This window comes from Perca flavescens, chromosome 9, assembly GCF_004354835.1.
Source record: "Perca flavescens isolate YP-PL-M2 chromosome 9, PFLA_1.0, whole genome shotgun sequence".
Classification (NCBI taxonomy): Eukaryota; Metazoa; Chordata; class Actinopteri; order Perciformes; family Percidae; genus Perca; species Perca flavescens.
The window spans coordinates 14,828,700-14,855,795 of NC_041339.1; the positions used below are offsets into that span (position 1 = coordinate 14,828,700).

General features: G+C 40.8%; 1 protein-coding gene across 2 annotated transcripts in view; it reads right to left on the minus strand.

Moving 5' to 3' along the window:
- The window catches only part of ssbp4 (single stranded DNA binding protein 4), a 93,661-nt gene extending 70,555 nt beyond the window's left edge, over positions 1 to 23,106 (minus strand). For both annotated transcript variants that reach the window (XM_028588095.1, XM_028588096.1), the window contains exons 1-3: positions 22,959 to 23,106; positions 8,770 to 8,842; positions 1,846 to 1,907 (exon numbers count right to left, since the gene is read on the minus strand). In XM_028588095.1, the coding sequence (XP_028443896.1) occupies positions 1,846 to 1,907; positions 8,770 to 8,842; positions 22,959 to 23,014 (191 nt within the window). In that variant the 5' untranslated portion in view covers positions 23,015 to 23,106. The remainder of the gene's footprint in view (positions 1 to 1,845; positions 1,908 to 8,769; positions 8,843 to 22,958) is intronic.
- Between the last annotated feature and the right edge of the window lie 3,990 nt (positions 23,107 to 27,096).

The following is a 27,096-nucleotide window of genomic DNA, read 5'->3' on the forward strand; positions in this document are numbered from 1 at the left end:
CACACACACGCACTAGGTCATCTCCCACACTCTGCTGAAATATATCAATAGAGTCAGAACACACACTATGAGCGCTCAGTTTCCCTCTCAGTTTCCCACTCTCACACACGCGCTGGGCCAGTCTCCCCGAGCCCTCTTATTGGTTCAGGCAGAAGCGAGCGCGAACTTACGCAGCGCTGTATGTTTGTGTATGTCATTCTGTCAGTATTACTGGTAGCTGTCCAATTGAGAGCTGCCAGGTTGAGAGAAGCCAGGCTCTTTAAGGAGCATTATGAACCGTGTCAACAGGCTGCACAATTACAACGCACACTGGGGCCAGAGAGGATGAATAAATGAAGCCGCATGTCTGGGTTTATTACACAGGGCAGGGATGAGCAGGATAGCATGAATGACAAACAAAGCGGGCCCTGTCAAACCTCTTATCCTGGCTTTCTTCGCCTCTCGTGCTGCCTTGCTGAGGATTCAGCCTCTCAACCTCCCTGCCTGTTTGCCCTGCTTGATTCTTTGTCTGCATCCTTTCCAGCTGCCTAGCTTCCTCCACACCGGCAGTCTGCTCTCTTCTTTGCCTTTAACTTTGAAAGCTCTTGTTCTGACAACTGGAAAAGGGGGAATCCTAAATTTGGGTGTTCCTATTCTTTCTAATTCAGACATAGAAAAAAAAAAACAGTGTACGTGTCGGGGCCTAAGCCCACTGACCCTGTTCTTACAGCCAGATAGAGAACACTGTCCTCTAATAATCTAGCATTAAGAGATCTGACGGATTTGTTTAAAGACGCAGAATGAAAAGAGGAACAACCCACGTAAGAGCCTTGTTCTGTTTAATGGAGCATCAGGTTTAAAAAGTCTTATAATTTTGACGCTGGCGTAGGTTTTCAAAGATGTGAGGCAAAGATAGTGTGTGAGCTTAAAGGGGGAGGTGCAAACCAGTGCAAAACAACTGGAAGTTAGTTATCATAGTCTGACCTGCTGATTTGACCTGCTCATCAACACATATGTTGTACAGATTGCAAAGCCCCCAAGGCAAGTTTGTGATTTGTGATATTGGGCTATTTAAATAAAAATGACTTGACTTGACAGTTAGCAGTTGCAGCAGCAGAGGCAGTGACACATAGCTCAAACGGCACTCCATCTCGGAGTCATAACTCAGTCAAATGTGACCACACAGAAATGATACACATATTTGTAGATCCAAACGTGACTTAGACTTTCAGATGATGCCATTATCTCTGATGTCCATCACAAACAAACTTCTATAAATCAGTGTACAAATCATAAAAAAAGACGCTCCTTGCCTGAAAATTATCACGTTTTAAGTTCTCTTCAAAGTAATCCAGTCATAGTTGTCTGTACATCCATGAGTACATGGCACACAATAACTACTAATAGCTTATTCAATTCTTATAATTTGCCAAAATGTTGACTAATGTAGGCTCAGTGGCTCAAATTGTAGCCCAGACTTCAATTAATCCATTGTAACATTATACTTCCTGTTTACATCCCACAAAGCATCATGGGATCTGTCTCAGATTTTGACTTTGATTGGACAGGTCACACTTCGATGTGAGCTTTTTAAAAAAGAAAATAGTTCGGCTTAAATAACAGAGCAAGGCAAGTTAGCTCACTTGTCAATCAGAGAGACGCCAGGATAACAGCACTTAAACATGCGTGAGAAGATGCACTTAGCATTCCCTGCAATTACTGTCCCTCTCCACCCCTGCACATTCTTTCAGACCATCAAGAGTACTTCTACAGTATGAATGTGAGCTGTTGAAATAACACGTGTGTGTGTGTGTGTGTGTGTGTGGTCAAGAGAGACAAAGAGCAAGAGGATCAACATATACATACCACCACCATGAGTGTAAAAATCCTGGAGGTTCCCCAAGTGTGATGTTCTTCTCCCATCGAATCTGAGAGGAAGAGAGAAGTGGAATAGAGGAGTGAGGGGAGAAGACAGAGGAGGGAAATGACAGATTAGACCTTGCAGCATGTTTTATGCATAATGTAATCATTTTGCTCAACTGTCCTCCCAACTTTAGACAGACAGAGCGATTGTCGGACAGAAAAATAGGCCAACGGGCAGCGCAGCGAAGTGCAGTGCAGCGCTGAGTTTGTGGATAAGAAACTGTGACTGTCTTGAAGCAGCGGCCCTCTCCACTGCCATCACAAACCAGCAGAGCTCCTGTCTGCATCTGGACACCGAGATAAGATCCAGTGAGAGATAGCAGACCCGCTGCCTGCTTCACACACTCCTACTGACATGATTCCGCACACACGTACATAATCATACATACATGAGTCTGTGAGGACAGTATGACAGCAGCAAAATACGTCAACGTTTTCTCTAAACGCAAATTCTTTTTTACAGCACTAATTGTTTGGACGCGTGATCAATGCACGCATGTTCTGTGATTTGGGACGTAGTTTGAAAAATATCAGAAAGCGATGTAGTAGTAGTAACGTTGTGGATGGCTAGCAGAAACAATCCTCCCTGAGCAAGTTCAGTTTCAAAGTCCTTTCAGATGGTTCTATCGACAAGAGTAAAGTTTAAATGTTATAAGTATAGCCTAACTGTTTAAGGTTATTCTGGAGAATATTCTAGACAGTATTTGTCATTGTTTTGGATTGTTGCAATAATAATAATAATAATCATTTGCATAAAGTAAGAATAGTTCTATTTGTTTGCTCCCATGTTGGTAAAAGCTATAAAACTTCAAAAATATCCCTTTCAACGTAGATTTAGTACAGATAGAAAATGTGCAAATCATTTGCATTTAATCACGAGTTAAATATGGACAATCATGCAATTAATCGCGATTAAAATATTTTTGACAGTAAGCTATATATATATATATATATCAATCATAGATCCATGCCTTTGATTTCTATTAAAGTGTCTATTCTATAGATTTCCCCAGTGCACTTTATAGTGATGTGCTGTATGTGGGTTGGGCCTGTTGATTTAATGCAGCTAAAGAGCTGAGTGCTGCACTGTGCAGGAGAGCGTGGAGTGGCAAAGTCCTCTCGGGGACAGAAGTGTATTATGTGTATACTATAAGTGTGTGTGTGTGTGTGTGTGTGTGTGTGTGTGCTCCTCACTGAAGAAGAACAGAGGCTAATTGAGGCAGGAGAGTCCAGGTGATAGCGCTCTCATTAGATGAGCAGGTGTGTGTGTGTGTGTGTGTGTGTGTGTGTGTGTGTGTGTGTGTGTGTGGTGTGTGCCTTCAGTCTACCTGAAGGGATAGAAGTCCCTTATCTATTGAAACATTTCTGTGTGTGTGTGTGTGTGTGTGTGTGTTCTGTGTATGATACTGTGAGGTACAAAGGTGCTGAGGTAGAGAGATCTCAATGCATTGCAAAGAAAACATCATCCCGCCTTAAACACATACATGGGATTTAGCAAAGAAATACGAAAACAAGCAAATTGAGAACCACATTCACTAACTTGAAGACGCATAGCATAAAGACACTCAAATTCAAACCAAGACCCGCTGCACATCGTACAAAACAATGGAACCAACACAATAATACATACATATATATATATATATATATATATATATATATATATATGTATTATTGTTTCCATTATATATATATACACACACAATACACTTAGCATGACATCCTGAACACGTCAACTGTTCATGACCTATGGAAAATCATATATATATACAGTATTTTCTTTACCATTTTCTGGTATCTGAGAGACAATATGATTGATCGATTAATCAAGATTAAATGGCAGATTAATTGACAATGAGAATTATGATTACTTACTGAAATAGACCACTTACTAGCTTTTTCGAGAGCAGAGCTTTCAACCGCATCTCTTAAGTCAAGAATTAACTTTCAGACTTAGTTCCGTTGTGTTCTATTTGCAGCATGTATTTGCAGTACATTTTTAATTGTGCTGTTATTTTAATGCCCCTCATGTGTTTTCTTGAATGTTTCTCACAATTGGCTTGTATTATATTTATTTGCAGCAATTTATTTTCTTAATGGGACTTGAGGAGTGAGGAGGTTAAACAAGAGGTTCATAGAGAGGCACCGAAGAAAAAAGGCGGATGATCAAAGCATGAACGAGGGCGGAACACAGGAAAAAAAAATCAAAGCAAGGAGAGGGTGATCAGGTTCTGTGTGCTTCAAGACAAATCTGGCGAACGTTAAATGAATGCTAACATAGTAACTGAACATTGAGCGATGTAGAGGAGTCCGTTTGCAACCTTTCTTCGAATAAACGTGAGAAATCCCTCAACACTTTAAAGCCTACTGCTAGGACTGCATGAAGAGTCAAAGGGGAAAGGTCAAGCTGCAGTGTTTGCTCGGATTTACCCATTACTGTCAGTCTAATCCAAATACACTGACTCTGACCATATAAGACAACTAAGTACAAACGATGCTGTGGTTGAAATAAACAAAATCATGAAACAATATACTGTTGCAGGCGCAAAATTTGAGACAACTGGCGTCAAATTGACTTAGCAGTCTTTGCATGTATGCCTTGTGGACATGGACTGTTTGTGTGGGTCTGTGTGTATGTTGTTTTAATCCCCGTCTGTGTAGATGTTGTTTTAATTCCGGTTTAAGGCTGTTTAAATGTGTGTGGGTCTGTGTGTGTGGGTCTGTGTGTGCGTGCATGCTTGTGTGCCTCCGGTTGCCTGCGACCCAGAACTTCACCTCTTTCCAGCAGCTCACCAATAACAGTCAGTCTCTGGGAGACGATTCACCCACAAGGGATCTGAAATGAGCGAGGCTCTCTGCAGTGCGACCACTTGATCTCCCTGTGCTGCTCCCGCCATCTTTGCCTCATATTTTAGACGCCCGCTCATGGTTGCTGGCAGCTGGGCAGGCCTCCAGCTCTGCCCGCCCTGCTGCCGGCATAATATAAGCAAATGCAACCAACTTCTGTCTGATTGCGTCTGATTGATACATCCATGTCCCATCGAGAGTGATTATATCGGTTCTTTTTGATGTATTTTTGTCTACTTTTTCATTAGGTGTTTTTCCTTCAAAAATCCAAAAAACACAACCAGAAGAGATATAGGGCCCTATTTTAATGATCTTAGCGCACGGCATGAAGCGCCTGGCGCAGGTGCGTTTAGGGCGTGTCCAAATCCACTTTTCCGATTCCCTTTAAAGGCAAAAGGCGCGTTTGGACCTTGGTGCATTGCCATTATGATGGAGGATTTGCACCGTAATGTTTTTATTTGTAATCTTTTGCATGTTTGTGTGCTGCTGCGCTTCCCTGTGTGTGTGTAACAAGCATAGTGTGCGCGTGCTGTGCACGAGCCTAGGCGCATTTTACTAATTTGCTGTTAAAATAACAATGAAATGCTGCGCTATTGACTTTAGAGCAGGTTTTTGTTGGTCAATGGTGCGACCACTTTCCGCTGCCTCAAGATAGCAATACGCCAAGAATTCACCTGAACACACCTCCCAGTAAGACCAGCACGCCCACGGGCGCAGGCGTGGGTGCACTTGCTATTTAAAAAACGTGGGCACTGGACAGGAAATTGACAACTGAGTCAGTCTTAAACTAGCAAAGACACTTGGGTCAGGCTTTACGCTGCGCTGCGCTGCGCTGCGCTGCGCTGCGCTGCGTTGCGCCGGGTGCAAGATAGGGCCCATAATGTTTTTAAGATGAGGGTATTATCATGTGATATCGATAGTGACAATTCGTTTGTTGCCCAGGCCAAGTCAGACATAAAATAAATAGTTGAAGTTGAAAGCAGTAATAGAAAGATAATGGACTGACTTGACTCTTTCTTACTGAGAGTCAAATGAGAAAATGTAAGGATTAACAAAGCCAAATCATCAACTATCAGCTTATGGGGAAGCGCAGCAGCACAAATATCAGACTTAATGACCTCAACCCCACAAGAATTGGAGGAGAGTGATTAGGCAAGGTGTGGTTTCTGTTGTTTTGTTTTTTTTTCCTCAAGACCGCAGAGGGTGGGGGGTGGGAGAGGGTTTTTGTTCTTGTTCAATTTGTATTTCTCTGTTCTGTGCACCATCTGATATTCCCTGTCACACATTGTGGAATTTGTTTTGTATGTCTGAAGGTGCTTATAAAAAGTTGATCACACACAAAAAAAGAGAAAATGTATACCACTCTCATGTCTGTAAGGCCTACTGTAAATATGAAGCTACATAGCTTAGCTTAGCACTAAGGCTGTCAAATGATTAATTTTTTTTAATCGTGATTAATCACTGAATTTCTATAGTTAATCGTGATTAATCGCATGTTTTATCATATGATTAAAATTCTATTATTTTGCATTTCAGAACTGTTTTTAAGTTCACATTAACAATGGAAAGCAATTCCTACCAGTGTATCTTGACGGGGAATCAAATGAATACAAAGAAAGTTACTTCATGAACTTGACTTTAAGATTTGTATTAGCTTATTATTTATTTACTGTAAACAAAAGAAGAAAAAAGAAAAAAAAGAAGGGTACTAAACAACAGTCGGGAACTTGTTTATTGTTAAGGCCATGGTCAAAATTAAAGATGTAATAATAATGTAATGACTATAACAATAACTTTTTCACCAGTAAATTGCTGTTGAACGACAAAAACAACCACCAGATGGGAAAATGGTATTTTACAATTACTGTGAATGCACCACGAGGCTACCTATTTTAAGTGAACGCACAGTCTGTGTTGTTTAATTCCGACAATGGCAGCTGCTGCGCTGCAGAGCAGACTGTTACGTCCCGGTGTTGGAATCCTCTACAGTGAAATACAGTCACACTTTACACTGTTTAACGTTAGCTGTCAGCATTTTAACCGTGTTTAATCCAGCTGCTAGCTAACGTTACCTGCTGTCAGGTGTAGTGTAAAGTCATGCACCGGAATTTTCGTTTCGCACGTTTTGGTACCCAACCCTACTTATCAGAGTCAATATAGTGTGCAGTAACTTCTAAATAATTTTGATTACTCACTGATGTCCAGTGATCACCGGTTGATGAGACAGCGTTTGTACTTTGCACTTTGGTTTCAATAACAGGTCGGCGAGTACCACTCTCCAAAATAGTGCTTTGCCTGAGCCCACTAGCATCAACTTGAGTCACGTTAACTGTACTATGCTTAGCTCGTAGGTGGTAGCTCAAGCTTGACATACTTCGGTGATATTTTAATTCGGCTTTACACAATGTGCCTATGGCTTTCGATTTTCTCTTTTGGAAAATAAAAAGCGCCATTCAGAATTGTGTTGCTGCTGCATTTCTCCATCATGCCTGCAGCCAGCAGCAGTAGGATGTGTTAGGAGGAAGTATGACAGCTTGATGATAAGTAAAGGTGCGGTAAATGGTCAAAATAGTAGCCTGTTAGGCACGACGTGAAGCCGAGTGAAGTGAAAATAAATTAATAAATGGCGGCATGCGATTAATGCGATTATTTTTTTATATATTATTTATGTGATTAATGCGATATTTTTGACCAAATACCTCGATATCGATAGATTTTTGATAAATAATCAGTTATGTTGATATAATAACTATGTGGGTAAAGGCAAATAATAGAACAGTCTGGTGTGTTCAGAAAATGACATCACTCTACTGTAATGCAGCCTTTGAAACCAGGAAAAGACAACACTCGTGTCATATCACAATATTACAATATCCCAAATTTAGGACGATATCTAGCCTCATATATCGATATTGATATAATATCAATCATATATCGATATTGATATAATATCGATATATTGCCCAGCCCTACATGAGAGTGGTATAGATCTACTAATTTAACTCTCTGAAAAAAGCAAATGAGCTCATTTCCCAAAATTCCGAGCTATTACTTTAATCCTAAGGATAACATTGCAGTTTTTTTTTAATCAGTAGAAAAGCTTTACTTCATCAAAGCCTGTTGCTAGCACTCCTACAGATGATCACTTGAGCTGCTTGTTCCTCACAAGATTCTCACTTCTGGATGTGCAGCAAGCAAGTGTGAGTTTATGCACGTGCAACAGTACCTCTATGTGACTCTATACTGAGCTCACCTGATGAAAAGACAGATATGAAATGTCAGTATTGAAGTTGAACGATATAAACCTGCCTTTGCTTGCCATTAAAGCCCCTCTCAGTGATGGGAGTGTATTATGTGGAGCTGAATAAAGCCAGTGGGCAGGAGAGGTGTTGTACAGGAGATGGCCTGGACACGGGACCATTAGCAGGAAAGATGTCCATTAAGGAAGAGGATGCAACATATTAGAGACCTTACCTCTTCAACAGCTCAGGGGCCTAATATCAGACTGATAAGTCTAGAAGAGCTAGGACACATGGTAATGTTTGGAATGGTGTGAAATATTAAAAAAGGTAAAACTTTATTTAACTTAGCCGGGACTGGCTCCTCTTCTTAAATGTCATGGCAGTGAGCGGGCAACAACACGTTTCCACAATATGTCAAACCGCTCTAATTATACAATGTTTATGATTACAGATTACAGCTTATAATGAAGGGAGGGTAATCACATTAAGTAGTCAAACCGATGCCATGTTTACATTGTCCCACATTAATAAACACTCAAAAGAACATTGCTGTTGTTCAGCAGCTGTTACAGTAAAAAATAAAAAAATAAATAAAAAAGTCTTGGCTCATTCATGTATTCTTATTGTCACAGTTTTCAGTGTCCAAAGCTCGGCTTTTACTAAGATTGCTCAGCTGCTTGAACAACTTATAATGTGAATTCCATTCCAGGTCATACAATAGAGGGGGAACCACACTCACGCTTTAGAAACAGGAAGTCAAGCTGAAAGAAGGTCTTACCTCTGACAGGAAGGTCTGTGCTGATTTCTGTGCGCCGACATGCAGCAAATACTCGTACACATATAAAGCTAACCTGGAAAACAGAGAGAGAGAGAGAGAGAAAGAGAAAAGTCAGTGCTGAACATCTTTTACACTCCTCCAACCTCCTCATTTAACTCTCAAAAACAGCACTCATTTGAGAGATCAATAAAAAGAAATAAAAAAAAAACAAGGTCATGCTCTCTCTTCCCCCTGAACTGTGTCACCCTTGTTTCCAAGTAGCCAATAAAGGTAAGTCCAACAACATGTGCACAATTGGCAGAAAATCATCACTTTGTCATTTTAGATGGAGCTTGGATAAACATGATTTTACAGCATGAAGACCATATACACTGTGGAGGGGTTGTAAATATGTGATGTAAAGCTCTACAACTCTGAGCTAAAGAGCCTCTGTGGCACTCAGCCATATCCCTGTGGGTTTAGGAACTCTGCTGTTGAGGCACAAAGGCTGAAAACAAGACAGCGTAGGCACTGAGAAACATGGCCAGGCGAGACAAAAAATATGGCTGAAGTTGGACTCTGATGTCACCACGCTGCTTGTTGGATTCCTGATATTTTTTAGATGCCACACACATTGATACCTATATATATACATACATACACATACACACACAAAAGTTTGGGGTCACTTAGGAATTTCCATTCCACTCCATTATAGACAGAATACCAGCTGAGATCAGTTGCATTGTTTTTTTTAATCAGGGCAGCAGTTTTCAGATTACATTATGTGCTTACATAATTGCAAAAGGGTTCTCGACTGTTGTAGAAAGAAGTGGCTGATCTTTAATGCAATATCTACATTGCCCATTATCAGCAACCATTCATCCAACGTTCCAAAAGGCACATTCTGTTTACTAATCGGTTATCATTTTAAAAGGCTAACTGAGAAAACATTGGAGAACCCTTTTGCAATTATGTAAGCACATAATGTAATCTGAAAACTGCTGCCCTGGTTAAAAAAATAAAACAATGCAAATGATCTCAGCTGGTATTCTGTATATAATGGAGTGGAATAGAAATTTCAATGTCAAACCCCAAACTTTAGACCTGTAGTGTAATATCGCTGCTACAAGTAGGGCTTATGAGTGAAATAAAGTCTTTATTCTATTGGCACTAAACAATTATATAAAGGTGTATCTCGATATTTAAGCTTTTTTCCTGAAATGGCTAAACACAGCACAACCTTTATAGTAATGGTGGAAACTGCCGATGAAAGGAGAAAGATGCCGACTGTACTCTATTTGCACGTTGAACACTTCCGTCATGAGGGGAACAAAATACCTAAAGTTACTTTCTATTAAAGTACATTACTATTATATGACAAGTTGTGCCAATTTTGATTCCGCATTTTGTTTAATGTGTTGATACAAAAGAGTAAATGCAATATTTTCACATAAATAAATAAAAGTCTGGTTGCTTGGCAACAAGATGACAAGTCTCCATGAAGTCACTGTTCCCGGCTAAGAAATAGTCCAACACATAACTCCTCGTAAAAGCACAATGTGCCGGTTTTTACACTTTGGTTTTTATATGAACTAAACACACGTGTTAATAAGTGAACTTAAGAGATTCTGGTAGGCGCATTTTTTTATCTTCAGCCAGAGATGGGCTAGCTGTTTCCCTCTGCTTCCAGTCTTTATGCTAAGCTAAGCTAACGGTCTTCTGGCTGTACGTAAAATATGAGAGTGGTCTCCATCTTCTTATCTAACTCTCAGCAAGAAAGCAAATTAGTCTATTTCCCAAATGTTGAACTAGTCTGTGAACTACTTCAATATACAGACAGAACAAAGGCCTGAAGAAGCAAAAAGGATGAAAGTTGTTCTGAATCCGATCCACTAAAATCAAACCATCTCCATATCAAAAAGTGTAATTTTTGGGTGGCACCAGATCATTGCTCGCTTTCTCCCAACCGCTGACTCATCTTTGTTACTTGTCACTGTCTTTGCATTGTTAACTCTGCTGGTGCTCATTTCTAACAGACAAGAACAAATCAAGACTAGAGCAGCTGGGCCAGACTCAAAACTCATCTGAAGAACAACTTAATATTAAATTGTCTTCTGTATCTGCAACAAAATTATCAGGATCATGTCCGATATTCAGTATACTGCCCAGTCCTTATTGGACTGCACATGAAGCTGCAGAAAGACACAGATGGACCTCTCACTCTGACCACATCGGGACAGAAGCACCATTTGCCCCTGGCCAGCACAAATAAGCAACTCAATATTTGTACTACAATGCAGAAGTCTGGACAGACATCACAGCCTGCAATCATCTGTTTGCAATTGTCTGACATAGAGAAAAGGGGAGCTTCTGTGCTTTTGTGTACGGTGGGCGATTGTTTTTATGCTGATCACATGCATCGAGGTCCAGAGCAGACACAGAGTTATGATGTTTGGGTTGATGCTGAATGATACTGAATAAATCAATAATGAGCCAGGGCTGAGCAACCTGAGTTTTTATCTCCTCAAAGATATCACTGAATTGCGCTGCAATGTCTTGACAACTATCTGCTAAAAGAAAATGATCTGCTACAGCTGGTCCAAACCAGTTTCAACTAGCATTAGACACTAGATGCTATCGCCTCTTCTATTTCTCACTCTTACATCAGATACAACTGTATCAACACCCATTTCAGATACGTAGTGTAAATATGCTGTTTAAAGAAAAGGATTTATAGTTCGACAGAGTTTTTCATTAGAGTAGCAGGCTATGTGTGTGTTGGGTGGATGTGGTGACAGAGGAAAGGTCAGTGGTTCTTTAAAGAGGCGTCACTACTTAAGGCCCGGCCATAGATTGCATGTGCAGAAAAGGATTGTGAGAAGCGCGAGTCACAAGAAGGAGCAAACTGCTTGTTGTAAATGTTTAATATTGACCTCAAATGGAGTGGCTGCCCCTGTATCGTTAAGTGAAACTGATCAGTGTTGTGTTTAGGAACGAGTCTATCACGTTTAATTATGTGTGCTCTGAAAATGTTTTGTAAATTCCATGTCCTGCATTTATATACATTTATATAAACCTAGCAAATAACATATTATGATGAAATAGTTTATCGAGCTTCTCATAATAAATGCAGAAAAGGTATATATCCAAAGATTACATAGTAAAAAAAAAGAATGCACTAACCCTACTTAAAATTATATCTATCTATAAATTGCAGGAACGTCTGTCTGTCTGTTATGCGCATATCTCTCGAACTGTTAGTCCGATGGATTTCAAACTTGACAGGTGTCTTGCTACGGGCACAAGTAAGTGCAGTGTCAAGTTTGACGTTGTTTGGATAAGAAATGCAAAAGATATCGTTAAATATATAGGTAAAAGAAGCACACATTGGCTTTTGCCACTCTAGCCGCTGGCCACTCCCCCTCTCACACTGCACACTGACTGGGTCTGTCAGAGGTTTCTTCCTAAAAAGGGAGTTTTTCTCGCTACTGTCGCACTAAATGCTTGCTCTTGGGGGAATTACTGGAATTGTTGGGTCTTTGTAAATTATAGAGTGTGGTCTAGACCTACTCTATCTGTAAAGTGTCTTGAGATAACTCTTGTCATGATTTGATACTATAAATACAATTGAATTGACCGAGCTCAGTGCAGGACCAGAGACAGAGAGGGTCGAAGAAAGCAGCGGAGCTTTGGCAGCTGAAATGTGACATACACCTCAGACCCACAAAAATGTGCAAAGTAGCACTACTTTGGACTGTCTTTGACTTTGAATAAACAAACGACAATTCCCGAATTTAAGGACGTTTCAGAATCCCACACATGCAAAGCACAGCCAGCTACAGACAAGTGGCAGCGAGACGTATCTGTATATATGTGTCCGTGTTTGGGGGTGTGTTTGGGGGGGAAGGTAAACTGCACATCACACTCAGACGCCACATGCAGAACACTTTAGAACAGAACAAATTATTAAATTGCTGTGAGCTAGCAGAACATAATGTAATCTTGGAGATTATTCCTTCACAGCGCTGTGCAATGCGAGAAAACGGGTTGAAACGGGCAGACACATCAGTTTTCTTCAGACTCGCCCTGGGTCAGATTAATTAAGTCTACTGCTAACTTACAACACTAACAACATTACCGTCGCCAAAATACCCCCACGAATCAAATCCATACTTCATCGTTAACTGTCAAGCCTCTAAACCTGTATGGAAATGAGCACCTCTGCTGAAGTGTTAAATTCATTAACGATTATACGACACAAGACCTCTCTCTCTCTCTCTCTCTCTCTCTCTCTCTCTCAATTCCAATTTCATGTTGCTTTATTGGCATAACAAAAAATGCATCTGTGTTGCCAAAGCATAAGAACAAACATACATATAAACAACGACAAAGAGTAGAGATGCACTGATAGACCGGCCGGTGACCGGAATTGGCCTCTCTCTCTCTCTCTCGCTCTCTCTATCTCTCTCTCTCTCTCCAATTCAATTCAAATTGCTTTATTGGTATGAATGTCAGAAATAACAATATTGCCAAAGCATCAAGGATAATAATGTGAGAAGAAATACATACATTCAATTCATTGAGTAAACTAAGTATCAAATGTAAGAAAGAAAACAAAGAAAAAAGCAAAAGCAAAAAAAAAAAAACATGAAAAAAACCCATAAAGTAGGACTAAATGAGATCACGCGCGCACACACACACACACACACACACACACACACACACACACACACACACACACACACACACGGTCCGGTTCTGGTGGTTGATGAACACAGATATGTGCTGATTATCTCTCATAACGGGCCGGATGGGCAGCACACTGCCATGACTCCATGAGGCTAATGTCTGATTACTCCACATCTGAATCTGCCCTGTTCTCTGTCAGGTAAATACAGTAGTACAATATCTTCCTCTGATGCTGTAGTAGCCTACACTGTAAGTCAGTAGTAGTCTATAGAGTGGAGTTGTATATTAAGGGGTGTAGGGTTCTTCTGTAAGTCATTTTGGTGTACAATTTGGTTTTGAAGAATTCTACAAGCAGCAATACCATAGGCCAAGCAATCGCCCATTCCAAACAGGCACATTTTCAACAGGCTCTGCACTAGTTTAGTTAATAAGGTATAGTTAATGGTAGAAAAGCACTGTCCATTTCTGCCATATCTGTGATTGATGTTAATTTTAATGTGTTCTTAGGGAGAATATTAACTGTGAATAAAACATAGATTTAAAAAAAAAAAAATGTAGGAGTTGTCCCCCAGAAATGACACTAGGCTGTAAATCAATTTGTGTAGTGGCCACATGGGGTATTACAACTTCTGGGATCATCACAGGATGCACACATAGACAGTATATAATGGACCAATAGACCCCGTTGCTCTGGACGGAGACCAGTGAAGGATATTAGAAGCACTTTTCCGGTGAGCGCTGAGCGTTACTGCGCAGCCTCCAACTGACAGAGACAACGTAAATGTGACGTGAGCAACGTGTCTGAAAGTTGTAAGTCTTCTGGTAGCTGTGACAAGAGAAATCTCAATCATTTCCAATCTTACAGAGACGGAGAGCGTAGGTATATGTAAGGAGATAACATAAGCACAGGCTAATTATTGCTAACTAATATGCTAGTTAACATTAGTAATTAAACCTAAACAGCTAATGTAAGTCAAAACTGCCTGCGAGCTTCTCCTGTACTATACGGTAATTCCTCTACTGTGCGACAGTAAGTCACTTGGTTATGACACAATCGTTAGCTTATTTTTACAAAAACGTCTGCTACGGAGCCATAACGTGAGGTACAAGGTAATAGAGCCTTTTATACATTGTCGTGTTTCTTTAGAAATAAACAACGGCACTGTAGCGGCTGTAAGTACGGTTGTGACATCACAACCATACGGAAGCCCTGTTGGCTCATTTAAAAAGGCACAGTTTCTGAATACGGGCGGTGTGCATTTCTCTGTGGATTGAGCATTTTGATACTTTCATAGTATTTATATAGATCCTAGACCTGTTTTATAATCAAAAAAATAAATGGAAATCTCACTTTTTACAATATGGGACCTTTGTTATATCCATGGTATAGTGCTCCGAACCCCCTCCCCCATCCCCAGTGGAAATTATGTATGGTGTAACAGTACTTTTTTAATTATCAATTTTGTCTGTTTTGGTTTAGTTTTGCGTTTGTGGTTGTTCACTGTGATGCTGACGTAAGCATCCATGTTTTGTTTTTTTTTTGCTCCGTCAGCCTGAGCTGTTCCCTGGTTCTGGTTGAAGAGTCTGTTGGTGTACAAATCAGGCCCTCTTCACACTGTGAAATACCCATCGGCAGGCGTCAGCTCCTATACACCCAGTCTGCACTGTACAGGATCGAAAAGAGATTCCCATGAGCAATGCAATGAAATTTTCATGGCAGAGCCTGGTGTGATCTAAGGGGCTCTATGCCCTAGTGATGGGCACCTGGCCCAGCTGCAATGCATTATTTAAAAACACTCATTCAATCCAGGCTTCAGGGGACACCTTTTGTTACTCTGTCAGAAGCAGTAAGTGTAACTCGGCTGAGAATGGGGAATTTTTTTGGGAACTGATGGAGCAACGCCTGAGGAAGGCCAGGTAGATAAAGGACTCATGGGGGGCGGGGGAGGGGGGGTACTGTACAGGAGAGCTGTGTCAGAGGGAAACTGAAGGTCAGAGCCTCCACTCTTTCCTCTGTGGGTACTGTAAACCTGAATCCCTTCCCTGTGAACCCTACACTAGTTACACATGTCACTCAGGAATAAAAGATGAGATGCTTACAAGACAAACCACAACCACACGGTCCTCTCCACATCTCCATTTCCTATATGACACATTTCACTCTCCTTCCTCGGCTGACGTGGTCATCGTTCACATGAAAATCACCTTATAGTAGATTGATGCAAATTACACGATGAGAAGCTTGTCTGAATGGGAGGAAGAAAAGTTGACCTGTGCTGACTAAATGTCAAGGGTGATGATATAACGCTGCAGAGTACATTAAAAGAAACACAAAGCCAAGCCGCGTATGTGTCTGTTTCTCACGCTCCCCTCTTAGGCTACAAGATCATTTGTGGCTGTTTTTCCACCATCTATTAACTAATATACAGTACAGGCCAAAAGTTTGGACACACCTTCTCATTCAATGCGTTTCCTTTTTATTTTCATGACTATTTAAATTGTAGATTCTCACTGAAGGCATCAAAACTATGAATGAACACATATGGAATTATGTACTTAACAAAAAAGTGTGAAATAACTGAAAACATGTCTTATATTTTAGATTCTTCAAAGTAGCCACCCTTTGCTTTTTTATTAATAAGGGAAAAAATTCCACTAATTAACCCTGACAAAGCACACTTGTGAAGTGAAAACCATTTCAGGTGACTACTTCATGAAGCTCATTGAGAGAACACCAAGGGTTTGCAGAGTTATCAAAAAAAGCAAAGGGTGGTTGTTTTCAGTTATTTAACACTTTTTTGTTAAGTACATAATTCCATATGTGTTCATTCATAGTTTTGATGCCTTCAGTGAGAATCTACAATGTAAATAGTCATGAAAATAAAGAAACACATTGAATGAGAAGGTGTGTCAAAACTTTTGGCCTGTACTGTATCTCCAACACCATTTCTGATCTTCTTTCCTTCCCTGGCCCTAACCTAACTAGTACTTTGCTCCGTGTCCGCACATCAAGGAGCTCTCTCCCACTGCCTCGTCCCCAGGAAACACACCTGACATTTAGCCCCAGGCTGCCCCATCCAGCCTTCCCTTTCCTTCGCTCGTCTCCAGAGACAAGGGCATCTCGGCTGAGTTTAGCCAGCTAAAGCACAGACAGTTAGCAAATTAACTTTCATGTCTTCGTTTTAATAATTCAGCAGCGAGAGCAGGGGCAGGGTGAGGTAAGGTATGAATGGAGGAAGTGATGGAGGAGGTTTCAGCAGGGCTAGCTGCTGCATCTGCTTTCATATGCAATCTTTCACAAAAGAATAAACATGTATAGCATGCATCATTTATGTATTCAGTGGCACACTGAATGCAACACAAAGCGCAAAAAACACAAAATATTATTTCCTAAATATTTATAAACATCATATAAAAAGCAGTATAGATCTCACTCTGTGGTGGTGATCGGGTGTGAATGTGGTGATGTTATCACTTGAAGGTGAATGAGAGATTGGATGCCTGTTTGAGACACCTGTGATACCATGACGCTGTTTCACTAAAGCCTATTCCCACTGCACACACTGTTTATATTTGCTTAGCTTTGATATGGCAGTTCCTTTGTCAAAACAAATCAGTGTCAATACGCGTGTAAACACGCATGGCTTTAGCCATGGGTTAATCCACACTGTCACACACACACACCCACACCCACACACACACACACACACACACACACACACACACACACACACAGGTGTGTGGCACTATCTTTGTGGGGACCCGTCATTGACATAATGCATTCCCTAGCCCCTTACCCTAACCTTAACCATCACAACTAAATGCCTAACCTTGACCCTTACCCTAACCCTAACCATAACCTAATTCTATCCCTAAATCCTAAAACCAAGTCTTAACCCTCATAAGTTAAGGACTCCCGTTTTTTGGACCCCACGAATATAGTTAAACAAAAACACACACACACACACACACACACACACACACACACACACACACACACACACACACACACACACACACACGTTTACCCATCGACAGACTGACTTGTAAATGTCCTCTAACCTCAGAGTTTAACTGACTGAAAATGTACATTTTCGGTTTTCAGTGAAAGAGGAAGAGGAGAGAGAATTATAATGATTTGTGCGAAGAGATTACATTGACATAGCTGACATAGTTTTGTTATCACCAGAGCCTCCTCCCACAGCAGTTAATGAGCACAATATGATGTAACTTTTTGTTTGCTTTTGTAACATTAACTAACAAACCAACCATTTGTTTTCTATGTTCATCTTTAGTAACTCGTGAAGTGAAGTACCTGTGGTCTGTTGAGGCTGATGCTTTTCTCTATATGCTGATGAAGCAAACACACTTCTCTTCTGTGTGCTCTGTTGCCAAACTGATTAACGACTTCAGGCACATAGCCTCAATATTTATACTGTCTCCTTTATTTTGAGTGAGAAAACGAACAAATTTGTGCGGATGCACCCAAAGCAGCTGACGAAAGGCTGCATTAATTGACTGTTGACATATCTGAAAGCAGTCAGCCAAAGGGTGCCAAGGGTAAATCAAGGGTTTCTTTACTTTTAGTGCAATGTTTCTGCCTATGTTAGTGCGTAGCTCTTTATGCTTCTATCAAAAGGCTGAAATGCAGATGGCAGAGCCATCTGCGTAGAATCAAAACCATGCATTCAGACCTGAAGATCCCCATCGAGCTATATCTAAATACGTGGGAGGAGCCATAGGAGTGGAGGATGTAAAGAACCCATGTTCAAAACAAACTGATTAACTTGAAGTTTTTTTTCCCCCAAACAAATCCAGCGACACTTGAAGTGGCACTAAAATGTCTGTAAACAAACAGAGGATAAGAAAACAAACGCAGGGAGCAGAATTCTTTTGAAAACTAAGAACGTGCTTCTAAAAAAAAAATGAGATGTTTGATCAAGCTATTAAATACGTTTGTGAATGGCACTTTTAATTAGGAAGCCGGATTCATCAGTGCATATTTCAAAGAGGTTCCAGTTACTAAATAATAAGGTGACATTAATATTGAAGCTGCTGTATTACCTGTTCAAAATAAATTAAATTAAATTAAATGCTGGGGAAAAAAAGTCCGGAGAGTAATTAATTTCTTTGGTCGCAAGGGCAACAGTTTTTTTTTATCTACCTTTCGTATTATTATTATTATTATTATTATTATTATTAGCATGTTTTCTTTTTACAAAATGTCTGCTCACAATAATTTTTCTCAAGGATGTGCAAGGAGCCCACTTCACCCACCCCCCCTCCTGCCTGCTACCTGTGATCTCGCGTCAGTGAAACCAGGCAGCTGATTGCACTTGTATGGCGAGGCCTTGACTGTGCGGAGGAATGCACATGTGATATGTACATATGACTGTTTTATGTTGCATTTCTAAGCAAACAAAGGTTGTTTTTTCGAGCCTTGGTTTGAAGGAAATGCCATTATACACTTAAATGCACACTTGAGCTCGTACATACATTTTGTATACCACACCTGAGAACTTTTGTATACCAGTCAGGTGGCTGAAAACTGAAGCCTTCAGTGCAATACACACAGGAGGACGTGCTGTACTATAGAGGAGCATTTACTTCTTCTTATGAACCTCAGACTTCACATCTGTACACTCCAGATTACATGCAGAAACTGTACCAAATCTGACTACTTCTAACTGAAATCAACAGATCATCATTATCAGAGGCAATATGGGAGGACTACAACACCAGTAGCTAATAAAAGCACCATAGCACCTAGTCTACATCCGCGACGCTCCACTTCCGGCATTGCTCTCGTTCTGGTGGAAATTCCGCCGGATGTCACTCTTTTTGGATGTCCGTTTTGGATGTCCCATTACCTTCCGCTTTCTTTGTGTTGGCATTCTAAACTCTGGTCGATTTATGAGGACTATTAGGTTAACTGCTCCGCAGATCTCTCCAGTCTAAATCCAGACAGCGAGCTGGACTATCTGTGGAATCTGAGTTTCGTTTCGTTGCACGACTAAAACAACCTTTGAACGTACACACGTTCCACCAAATCAAGTTCCTTCCCGAGGCTATTTTGCAGCGGTAGCGTGACTCCGCTCGGCACTTAGCACCGCCTAAAACGATTGTGATTGGTTTAGAAGAAATGCCAATAAACGAGAGCACGTTTTTCTCCCATCCCGGAATGCTGTGTGGACTAGCCAGACCTTCCTCCGCAGCGCTATGGAGGAAGGTCTGGCAATACGAGACTACATAGCACCTGGAACACTGGCAACATTGCAGCACATAGAGTGAGTTAGAGGCCTTTATCACTGCTGCTTGAACTTCTTTAGGATTCCTTCTTTTCTTGGAGTTAAAAGAGACGGTGGTGTAAAAATGATTATGAATATTCTTTTTTTTTTTTTTTTTTTTTTTTTGGGCTGTTCAAAAACAGTGAGATTAATCCACTGAAAAGCTTCAGCAGCTGGCCATCACTCTTAATGACACCAGACTGCTAACAAACACAAATGGTGTAATAAAGTCTGTTTGAAATACTGTACGTGTATGTACATTTTAGCAAAAGTCATTGCAGGAGCTACACAAAGTTCTCCTCTGCAACTTCTTCCTTGTCACACCACTTGGTGTAAACTCACATGCTCTGCCCATACCCTTATATTGTCTAATCGCCTTCAACTATACAACACTGCTCTGGACTTATTACATTTCTCTCTCCAGTCTCTACTACTCTACTATCATTCTCTTCTTTTCCTTCAACAACTTTTGTGTATCTAATCTAACTGCAATATGGTGCGACTTAGTCTTAATCAAAAGAATCATATAAGCTTAAACAGGCACACATTCACTCATTAAAACATTATTTGGAACATAGGGAGAATAACACCTAATTAATTTAATTAGAGTTAATATTCAGTAATGTCAGCTTTTGTAATTTGAACATCACTTGACTCAAACTGATTCCAACCTTACTTTATAAAACCAGGATATATATATATATATATATATATATATATATATATATATATATATATATATATATATATATATTTTTTTTTTTTTTTTTTTTTATATAGTTTATTTATTTAAGTAAGTACATATACTTAACAATCAATCCTCTAAGCAACAGCTGCAGCTGTGATACTGCTCATACTGTATGCTTTAATCGAATGTCCATCCGGGGTGCCCTCTTTTTAGTATCTGAATATGTAAAGAGCCATATGAATATGTAAATATGAATATGAGCTAATTCAGTGATGCATTGAGGCAGCTGTTGTGAGCTTCACATTAACAAGGAAACATGTGTTGGCCCTGCGGGGCAGGTTAGGGTGACAAGACAGGTGAGGGGAGAGGGCAAGCGTCGTCCATTATGTCTGGACAATACCTATAGGCCTGGGACACACACACACACACACACACACACACACACACACACACACACACACACACACACACACACACACACACACACACACACACACACATTCGAACTAAACTAAATATATACATGTGTTTAAAGAATATATTTACTGTGAAGTTTCTGATATATATATATATAAAATAAATGCAAACACACACACACACACACACACAAAAACAAATTCAAGGGTTTTGTTATTCACAAGCAGCCTTAACACAGAAGGATTCATCATTTCCAGCTCCCAAAAGGCTTGTATTTCTTATGAGTTAAATTATTAATCCTCCTCCTACACTATCATTTGAAATACATGCTGCCTCTGCACTGATTTCACTCCCAATAACACGTGGAACATAATCCACACTCCCTGAACAAGCAAGGGCAACTAAAAACTGTCTAAAAAAACACAGCATTTAAATCTTCCATTGCTTTCGATGTATTGTAAATAAAGTTACGAAGCTAAGGCACACAAACAGGTGTAGAAGCAGCTTAACGTCTGCTGATGGTTCATATGCAATATTAAAGCATCATATGCTGGTTCAAAGGTCACTCTGCCTGCTGTTCATCAAACCACATGGGACTGTTTTCGTTTAGGATTCACTCCTTCACCTCAACACAGACACAAACACAAACACACACACAGAGCTGCTCAATTTTCCAATAATCTGATGCGAATTCAGAGTGAAATTAAACGCTCGTGGCACTAGAAGTGTACAAAGTGGTATTCCAGGAAGCTTACACTAAGCACATAAGCGAGCCACGTCTCTAGAAAGCTTAATCAATTGAATGTGACACGAAATGAATCAAAAAACACAAGTCTCTAAAGAAATGTTGTTTCTATTACAGATGTATGAGGTGCTGTGTAACAGCAGCCTCTCAGGACTTGACAGTGATTTTAGATTACAACTGCATCCCAGCAGGGATCTCTACTCACTCCTCTAACCTCAGACTGTTTAGTGCTTAAAAATAGCTAATGGTGATAAAAAAAAAGACCGATCTTAAAAGCTGGGATGCAAAGAAGGTCCAAATCTATGAATGGCCACATACAGACACATTCTAGACAGCGTCGGAATAAAGAGCAAGCATGAGCACCAGTGCAGCCTTCAGTCTACAAGGGACAGTGACATTTCAAAGTTGGCTTTTCATCTTTTAAACAAATCCATGCGTTGAGAAATGTGCTTTTTATGTGGAAAAAAAGAACATTTAAACACAAAATCTAGCAACTAGCATGATGGAATTGAACCGACTTAAAAAAAAAAAACACACACACACACACAACAGTGCTTTTTGCAATATTCCCAGACACAATAACCATTAGGTATTACATGCGATACTACATTCATCGACAGGTCTAGTAAAATAGGCTAAGTATGCCTCTGTAATACAGCGTAATGCTCGTGGCAGCATGCATGACTCTCCTTCGTGTGAACGGATGCTAAAAAAGTTTACCACCGCTGTACGGCTGCTGAATGGGACAAAACTTTTCCCTTCATCGCCAGGTTTGATTGCGCCCGGCTTTACGCCTAAAAACACAGCAAACAGCATGAGCAGGTTGGCCGTTTCTATCTCTGAAACACAACGTGATTCAACCACCCAGCAGCCTCATCTCCTAAAGTTTACAAGACGATGCGAGCAGCCTCCTGTCCGCGCAGCGACGAGCACACATCCATTCTACACAAACATGTTTTACCCGAAATGAAACGTAAACGCGCGTCTTCTTCTACTTGTAATGCTGCAGACGCGCGCCGTATCATAACATCAAATACATTGTTGCTCTCCAAAAGGTTACACCAACTTACAGAGGAAGAAGTGTGTGCGCTTTGCACGAACACACAATATTAGTAGCCTAAATATCCCGTGCAAAAACGCCAAAGTGCAAACAAGAGGTAAAATTAAAAAAAAAAAAAAGAAAAAGAAAAAAGTTTAAAAGACGCACCTCTAAGGTGGTCGGAGGGAGGGGGAAACCGCACGGAGGAGCGCACTTTACTACAGTAGCCTCCACTCCTTTTAAATTACAGTACCTAGTTTAGAAAGTTGGACTCCCCTTCTCTGCCCCCTCGCCTGCTTGATAAGCAGGTAAAGTCTTACATATAGCGCATAATTCACTTACTTTTCTCTCGCTTGGCTATCGGAAGGGACGACAGCTCCTTTACCTTTGGCGTACATGCTGGATTCTGTTTTAAGACTTTTGCCCCACTCAACACCTGTCAAAGAAAGCAGCCAGGAAAACGCTCCATCTCCATAGCTACCCCTTTAGTGTTTTTCCTCCCCCCCCCCCCCCCCCCCCCCCCCCCTCCTCCTCCTCCTCCCCCTCCTCCTTCTCTCTCCTCTCCCTCCCTCTCTTTCTCTTCATTTTTTTTTTCTTACATCTCCAACATTGGCCACAAATCAGGCACAGTTTCTATTGGGGGGACTTGAAACCGTCCTCCGTTGGATTTTTTTTTTTTTTTTCTCTTCAGCCGCTGTTCCGCAGGCCTGCTCCTCCTCCCTCCGCTGTGCAAACGGTGGGGGCTCCTTAAAGGGAAACACACACTTCTTGTTTACTGACCTCAGAAACATGAGGAGAGAAGGGGGGGGGATGGGGGGAAGGCATGCCGGGTACAGGTTTTGCACTTAAGGACTACAGCCAGCTCCTTTTGGGAGGCTGGCAATAGTCAGTGGCCTATGTTTTTCCCCTTAAAAAAGTCTAGCACTTTGACTCCAATTTGATTTTGAGATTTTGACTTGGCCTACACAAATGAGGACACTACTCTCATTTTTAGCATATTTGCACAGACTCTTATTTTAAGGTATTATTTCCCATATTGTGATGTGGTCTTGATGTAGCAATATTGTTTTGTCATGATCACAAAATAATTACTAAACATTATCAAGAAAACTTATTGTTATGTTAGTCTATATCGACTATGTCAACGATGTTTAAGTTGCACGATTGTTCTGGTGCCGATGGAAATTCCGCTGGATGACCCTCATTCTGGTCAGATGTCCCGTCACCTTCCGCTTTCTTTGTGTTGGCATTCTAAACTCTGGTCGATTTCTGAGGACTACGGTTAACTGCTCCTCAGATCTCTGCAGGGTAAATCCAGACAGCTAGCTAGACTATCTGTCCAATCTGAGTTCTCTGTTGCACGACTTAAACAACTTTTGAACGTACACACGTTCCACCAAAACATGTTCCTTCCCAAGGCTATTTTACAGCGGCAGCGTGACTGGTTAGTGCATGAATTTTACCACTGGAGTGTTTTTGCAGTGTGTTTAATTCAAAAATTAGATTTGACAGATAGTCTAGCTAGCTGTCTCTTGACCTGCAGAGATCTGAGGAGCAGTTAACCATAGGCCTCATAAATCGACCGGAGATTAAAATTCCAACACAAAGAAAGCGGAAGGTAACGGACATCTTGCCGAAAAGAGGGACATCCGGCGGAAATTGTGGCAGCACCTGAACAATCCCAGAAGTGGAACGTCTTGGATATAGACTAACCATAACCTTAACCAAGTAGTTAGTAGGCTGGTAACCTATTCAACTTAAGTGTTTTCGTTGCCTAAATTCAGCTATATAGACCATAGCTTATTGGCCATTACCACAATTTTTCTCTTACCCTAAGTTTACCATAGCTGCCATACACAGATATTGTAGAAATCAATTATTTTAATACACAACAGCAAACAGCTCAATGTGCCAACTGTACAGAGGTTAGCTGTAGCTAGAAACCTTTGACCGTGTGCCAAGTGTTCATGTGCTGTGTTCTCAGACTGATCTCAAAACTTATCTTACTTATCTTACATCTCTTTCCTTATGGTCTCATCTCCCTAAATTAGATTGATAAAGCAATGAGCAAATGTTTTGCTAACACTTTAAACTTGTGTACACACGTGTTCACCAGCATTGCCCAGACATATACGTGTCTATTTGAGTGATTGGTAATTAGCATGCATTAAACTGCAGGTAGCCATAATAACACTACTTGGTAATATTTCTCATACCACTGGATTCAGTATGATATGCTGACCATTTACACCAGGGCAATTACACATTTCCCAACACAGGGACAATCTGTTTGGGACCCTTTGGACCCATATACCTCAAGCCCCTTCCACAGGACATATGGGGTTGTTAGGGTCAGGTACTTTTCTACTCACTGGCCCCTTCAAACCTCTTCATCAAGCTGCTCATTTCACACATGTGGATTAGACCCGGATCTTGATGTGGGTCATCTATACAGGTCATTGGACACGGAGGGGGAAAAAATCACCAACTCTTGACCTATGCTTACAGTAAAAGGAGCAGGCACTTGAAACAGAATTTTTTACAATATGCATCACTGGTGTAAGTACTGTCAAACTGGTATGAGGATTGGGCCTTTAAAAGAAATAAGGTGGTTCTCTGAAACCTTTATTGATTTTTAATTATATCGGTGGGTGTTTGCCTGATGATAATCACTAAGTGAGGTCACAGTTTATGCACCTTTTATTCACATTTATTTGACTCTGAGGGATAATCATTAATGTAGTCTGGTCAGAGTAGCAACCTACCACACAAATAGCTCTGAGGTTTACTTTACTGAATCTGCTTCCTGAGAAGCAAAGGCGATGATCTTTTGTTGTTCAAATTATTAAAAAATCAAAAAATGAACCGTTTGAATGCGGATCCGGAAGTGATGAGTTAACCAAGGGCGTTCTTGCTTAACACAAGGGAGGCTTAAGCAGCAGTCTCCAGTGCCAAGTCATACTCACTGTTCTGCATCGCCCCACAGTCAGAACACAGCTTCTACTGTACATTTCACATCTCGCACAGGGCCACAGTCCTGATGAGATCTTTAGCTGATTGTTAGCTAAAAGGGGATTGGTTATTATTATTCATTTCAACTCTGACACCCCAATGTCCCTAGGGCAACCCACTTTCCCTGGCACTCTTACACCTCCGACTCCAATTACAAAGCAGCTGGAGGGAGGTGGCACACTGGTTGCTCCATATCGCCGAATGTGACCAGCTCTGTATAATAGCATCTATGATTAGCTACTAGATCCTTAAAGTGAGACACATTTATGGTATTTGTCTACCAGGCCTAAAGGCAGGACGTGCTTGTGATCTTTAATGTTTAATATCCGATAGCATGCTCCCTTATCAGGTTAGTTTACTGCTCACAGAGATCAGTGTATGATACAGAGCTGGCTAAAGGAAAGAGACACAAGTCAGGAACCAGATCTGAAGAATACAAGGGGGCCTTAGTGTCAAGCTCCAAAATCCCTGCATCCTACATTTTCCATAATGAGACTAATTTGCCCGTCCTCTTTCAAACCCTACAGCTCCTGTTTGTAATGTAGGCTGCCCGTAAAAAATTGTCCCAAGATAAGCCAAGGTGACCATGACGACATCATCAGGGTCATCTCAAAGGGTTGTGATTTGTTGTAATTGTGACTTTGAATTGATCAATATCCAAGAAATTTGATTCATGTAATGTAAAAAAAAACATTGGAACAGTAATTTTTGTGACAATAATTCAAAAACATAGAATCAGCATAGGTCACATACTAGAAGATAGTCACATATTTTGAAAAGCTTCATTTATTTTATTGCATCGTTAACGTTTTGACTGGCATATTTACTTGCCTTGAAAAAGATTAAGCCTGCTCAAACTAAATAATTAGACATTGCAACAGTGAAGAAACTTGTCGGGGCGACTAACAAAGATACTTAAGATGGTACTTTAGACTAGCCTCGTGAGACCGTCCTGATCTGGCGAGCTCCAGTTTTCAACTCGCAGATCAGTCTGGCATCTTGAGATAGAGAAAATTTGGAGCCGTTCGCCAAACGACCGGGCCAATCAGCGTTGGTTTTGAGGCGGGTTAGGTGGTGATAGACAGATGGTTTATCCAATCAGCTAACCAGTATTTTCAGACAGCGGTAACCCTAATTCTGTTAGCTGCTCGCTAATGCTTTTTTCTCTTGGATCCTTCTTTTGGAATATGGACCGGTAACCTGAAATGGTGCCTTTTATTCGTAAATTCTGGTTACACAAACGGCAAATATCCTTTACCGACATGTTGCTTGCTTGCTGAGCTAACGAGCTATGCTTTGCCTGCAGCAGCAGGGGATTGTGGTTGTATTTTCATTCGCTTCGTTGATCTGATTGGTTGATTTGGCCTGTCAATCACCAACATGGTTTATCCAATCAGCTAACCAGTATTTTCGCCCCTTCCCACAAGTTCTCCAACGGAAAGTTCCCAGATGGATATGCCGAGCAAAT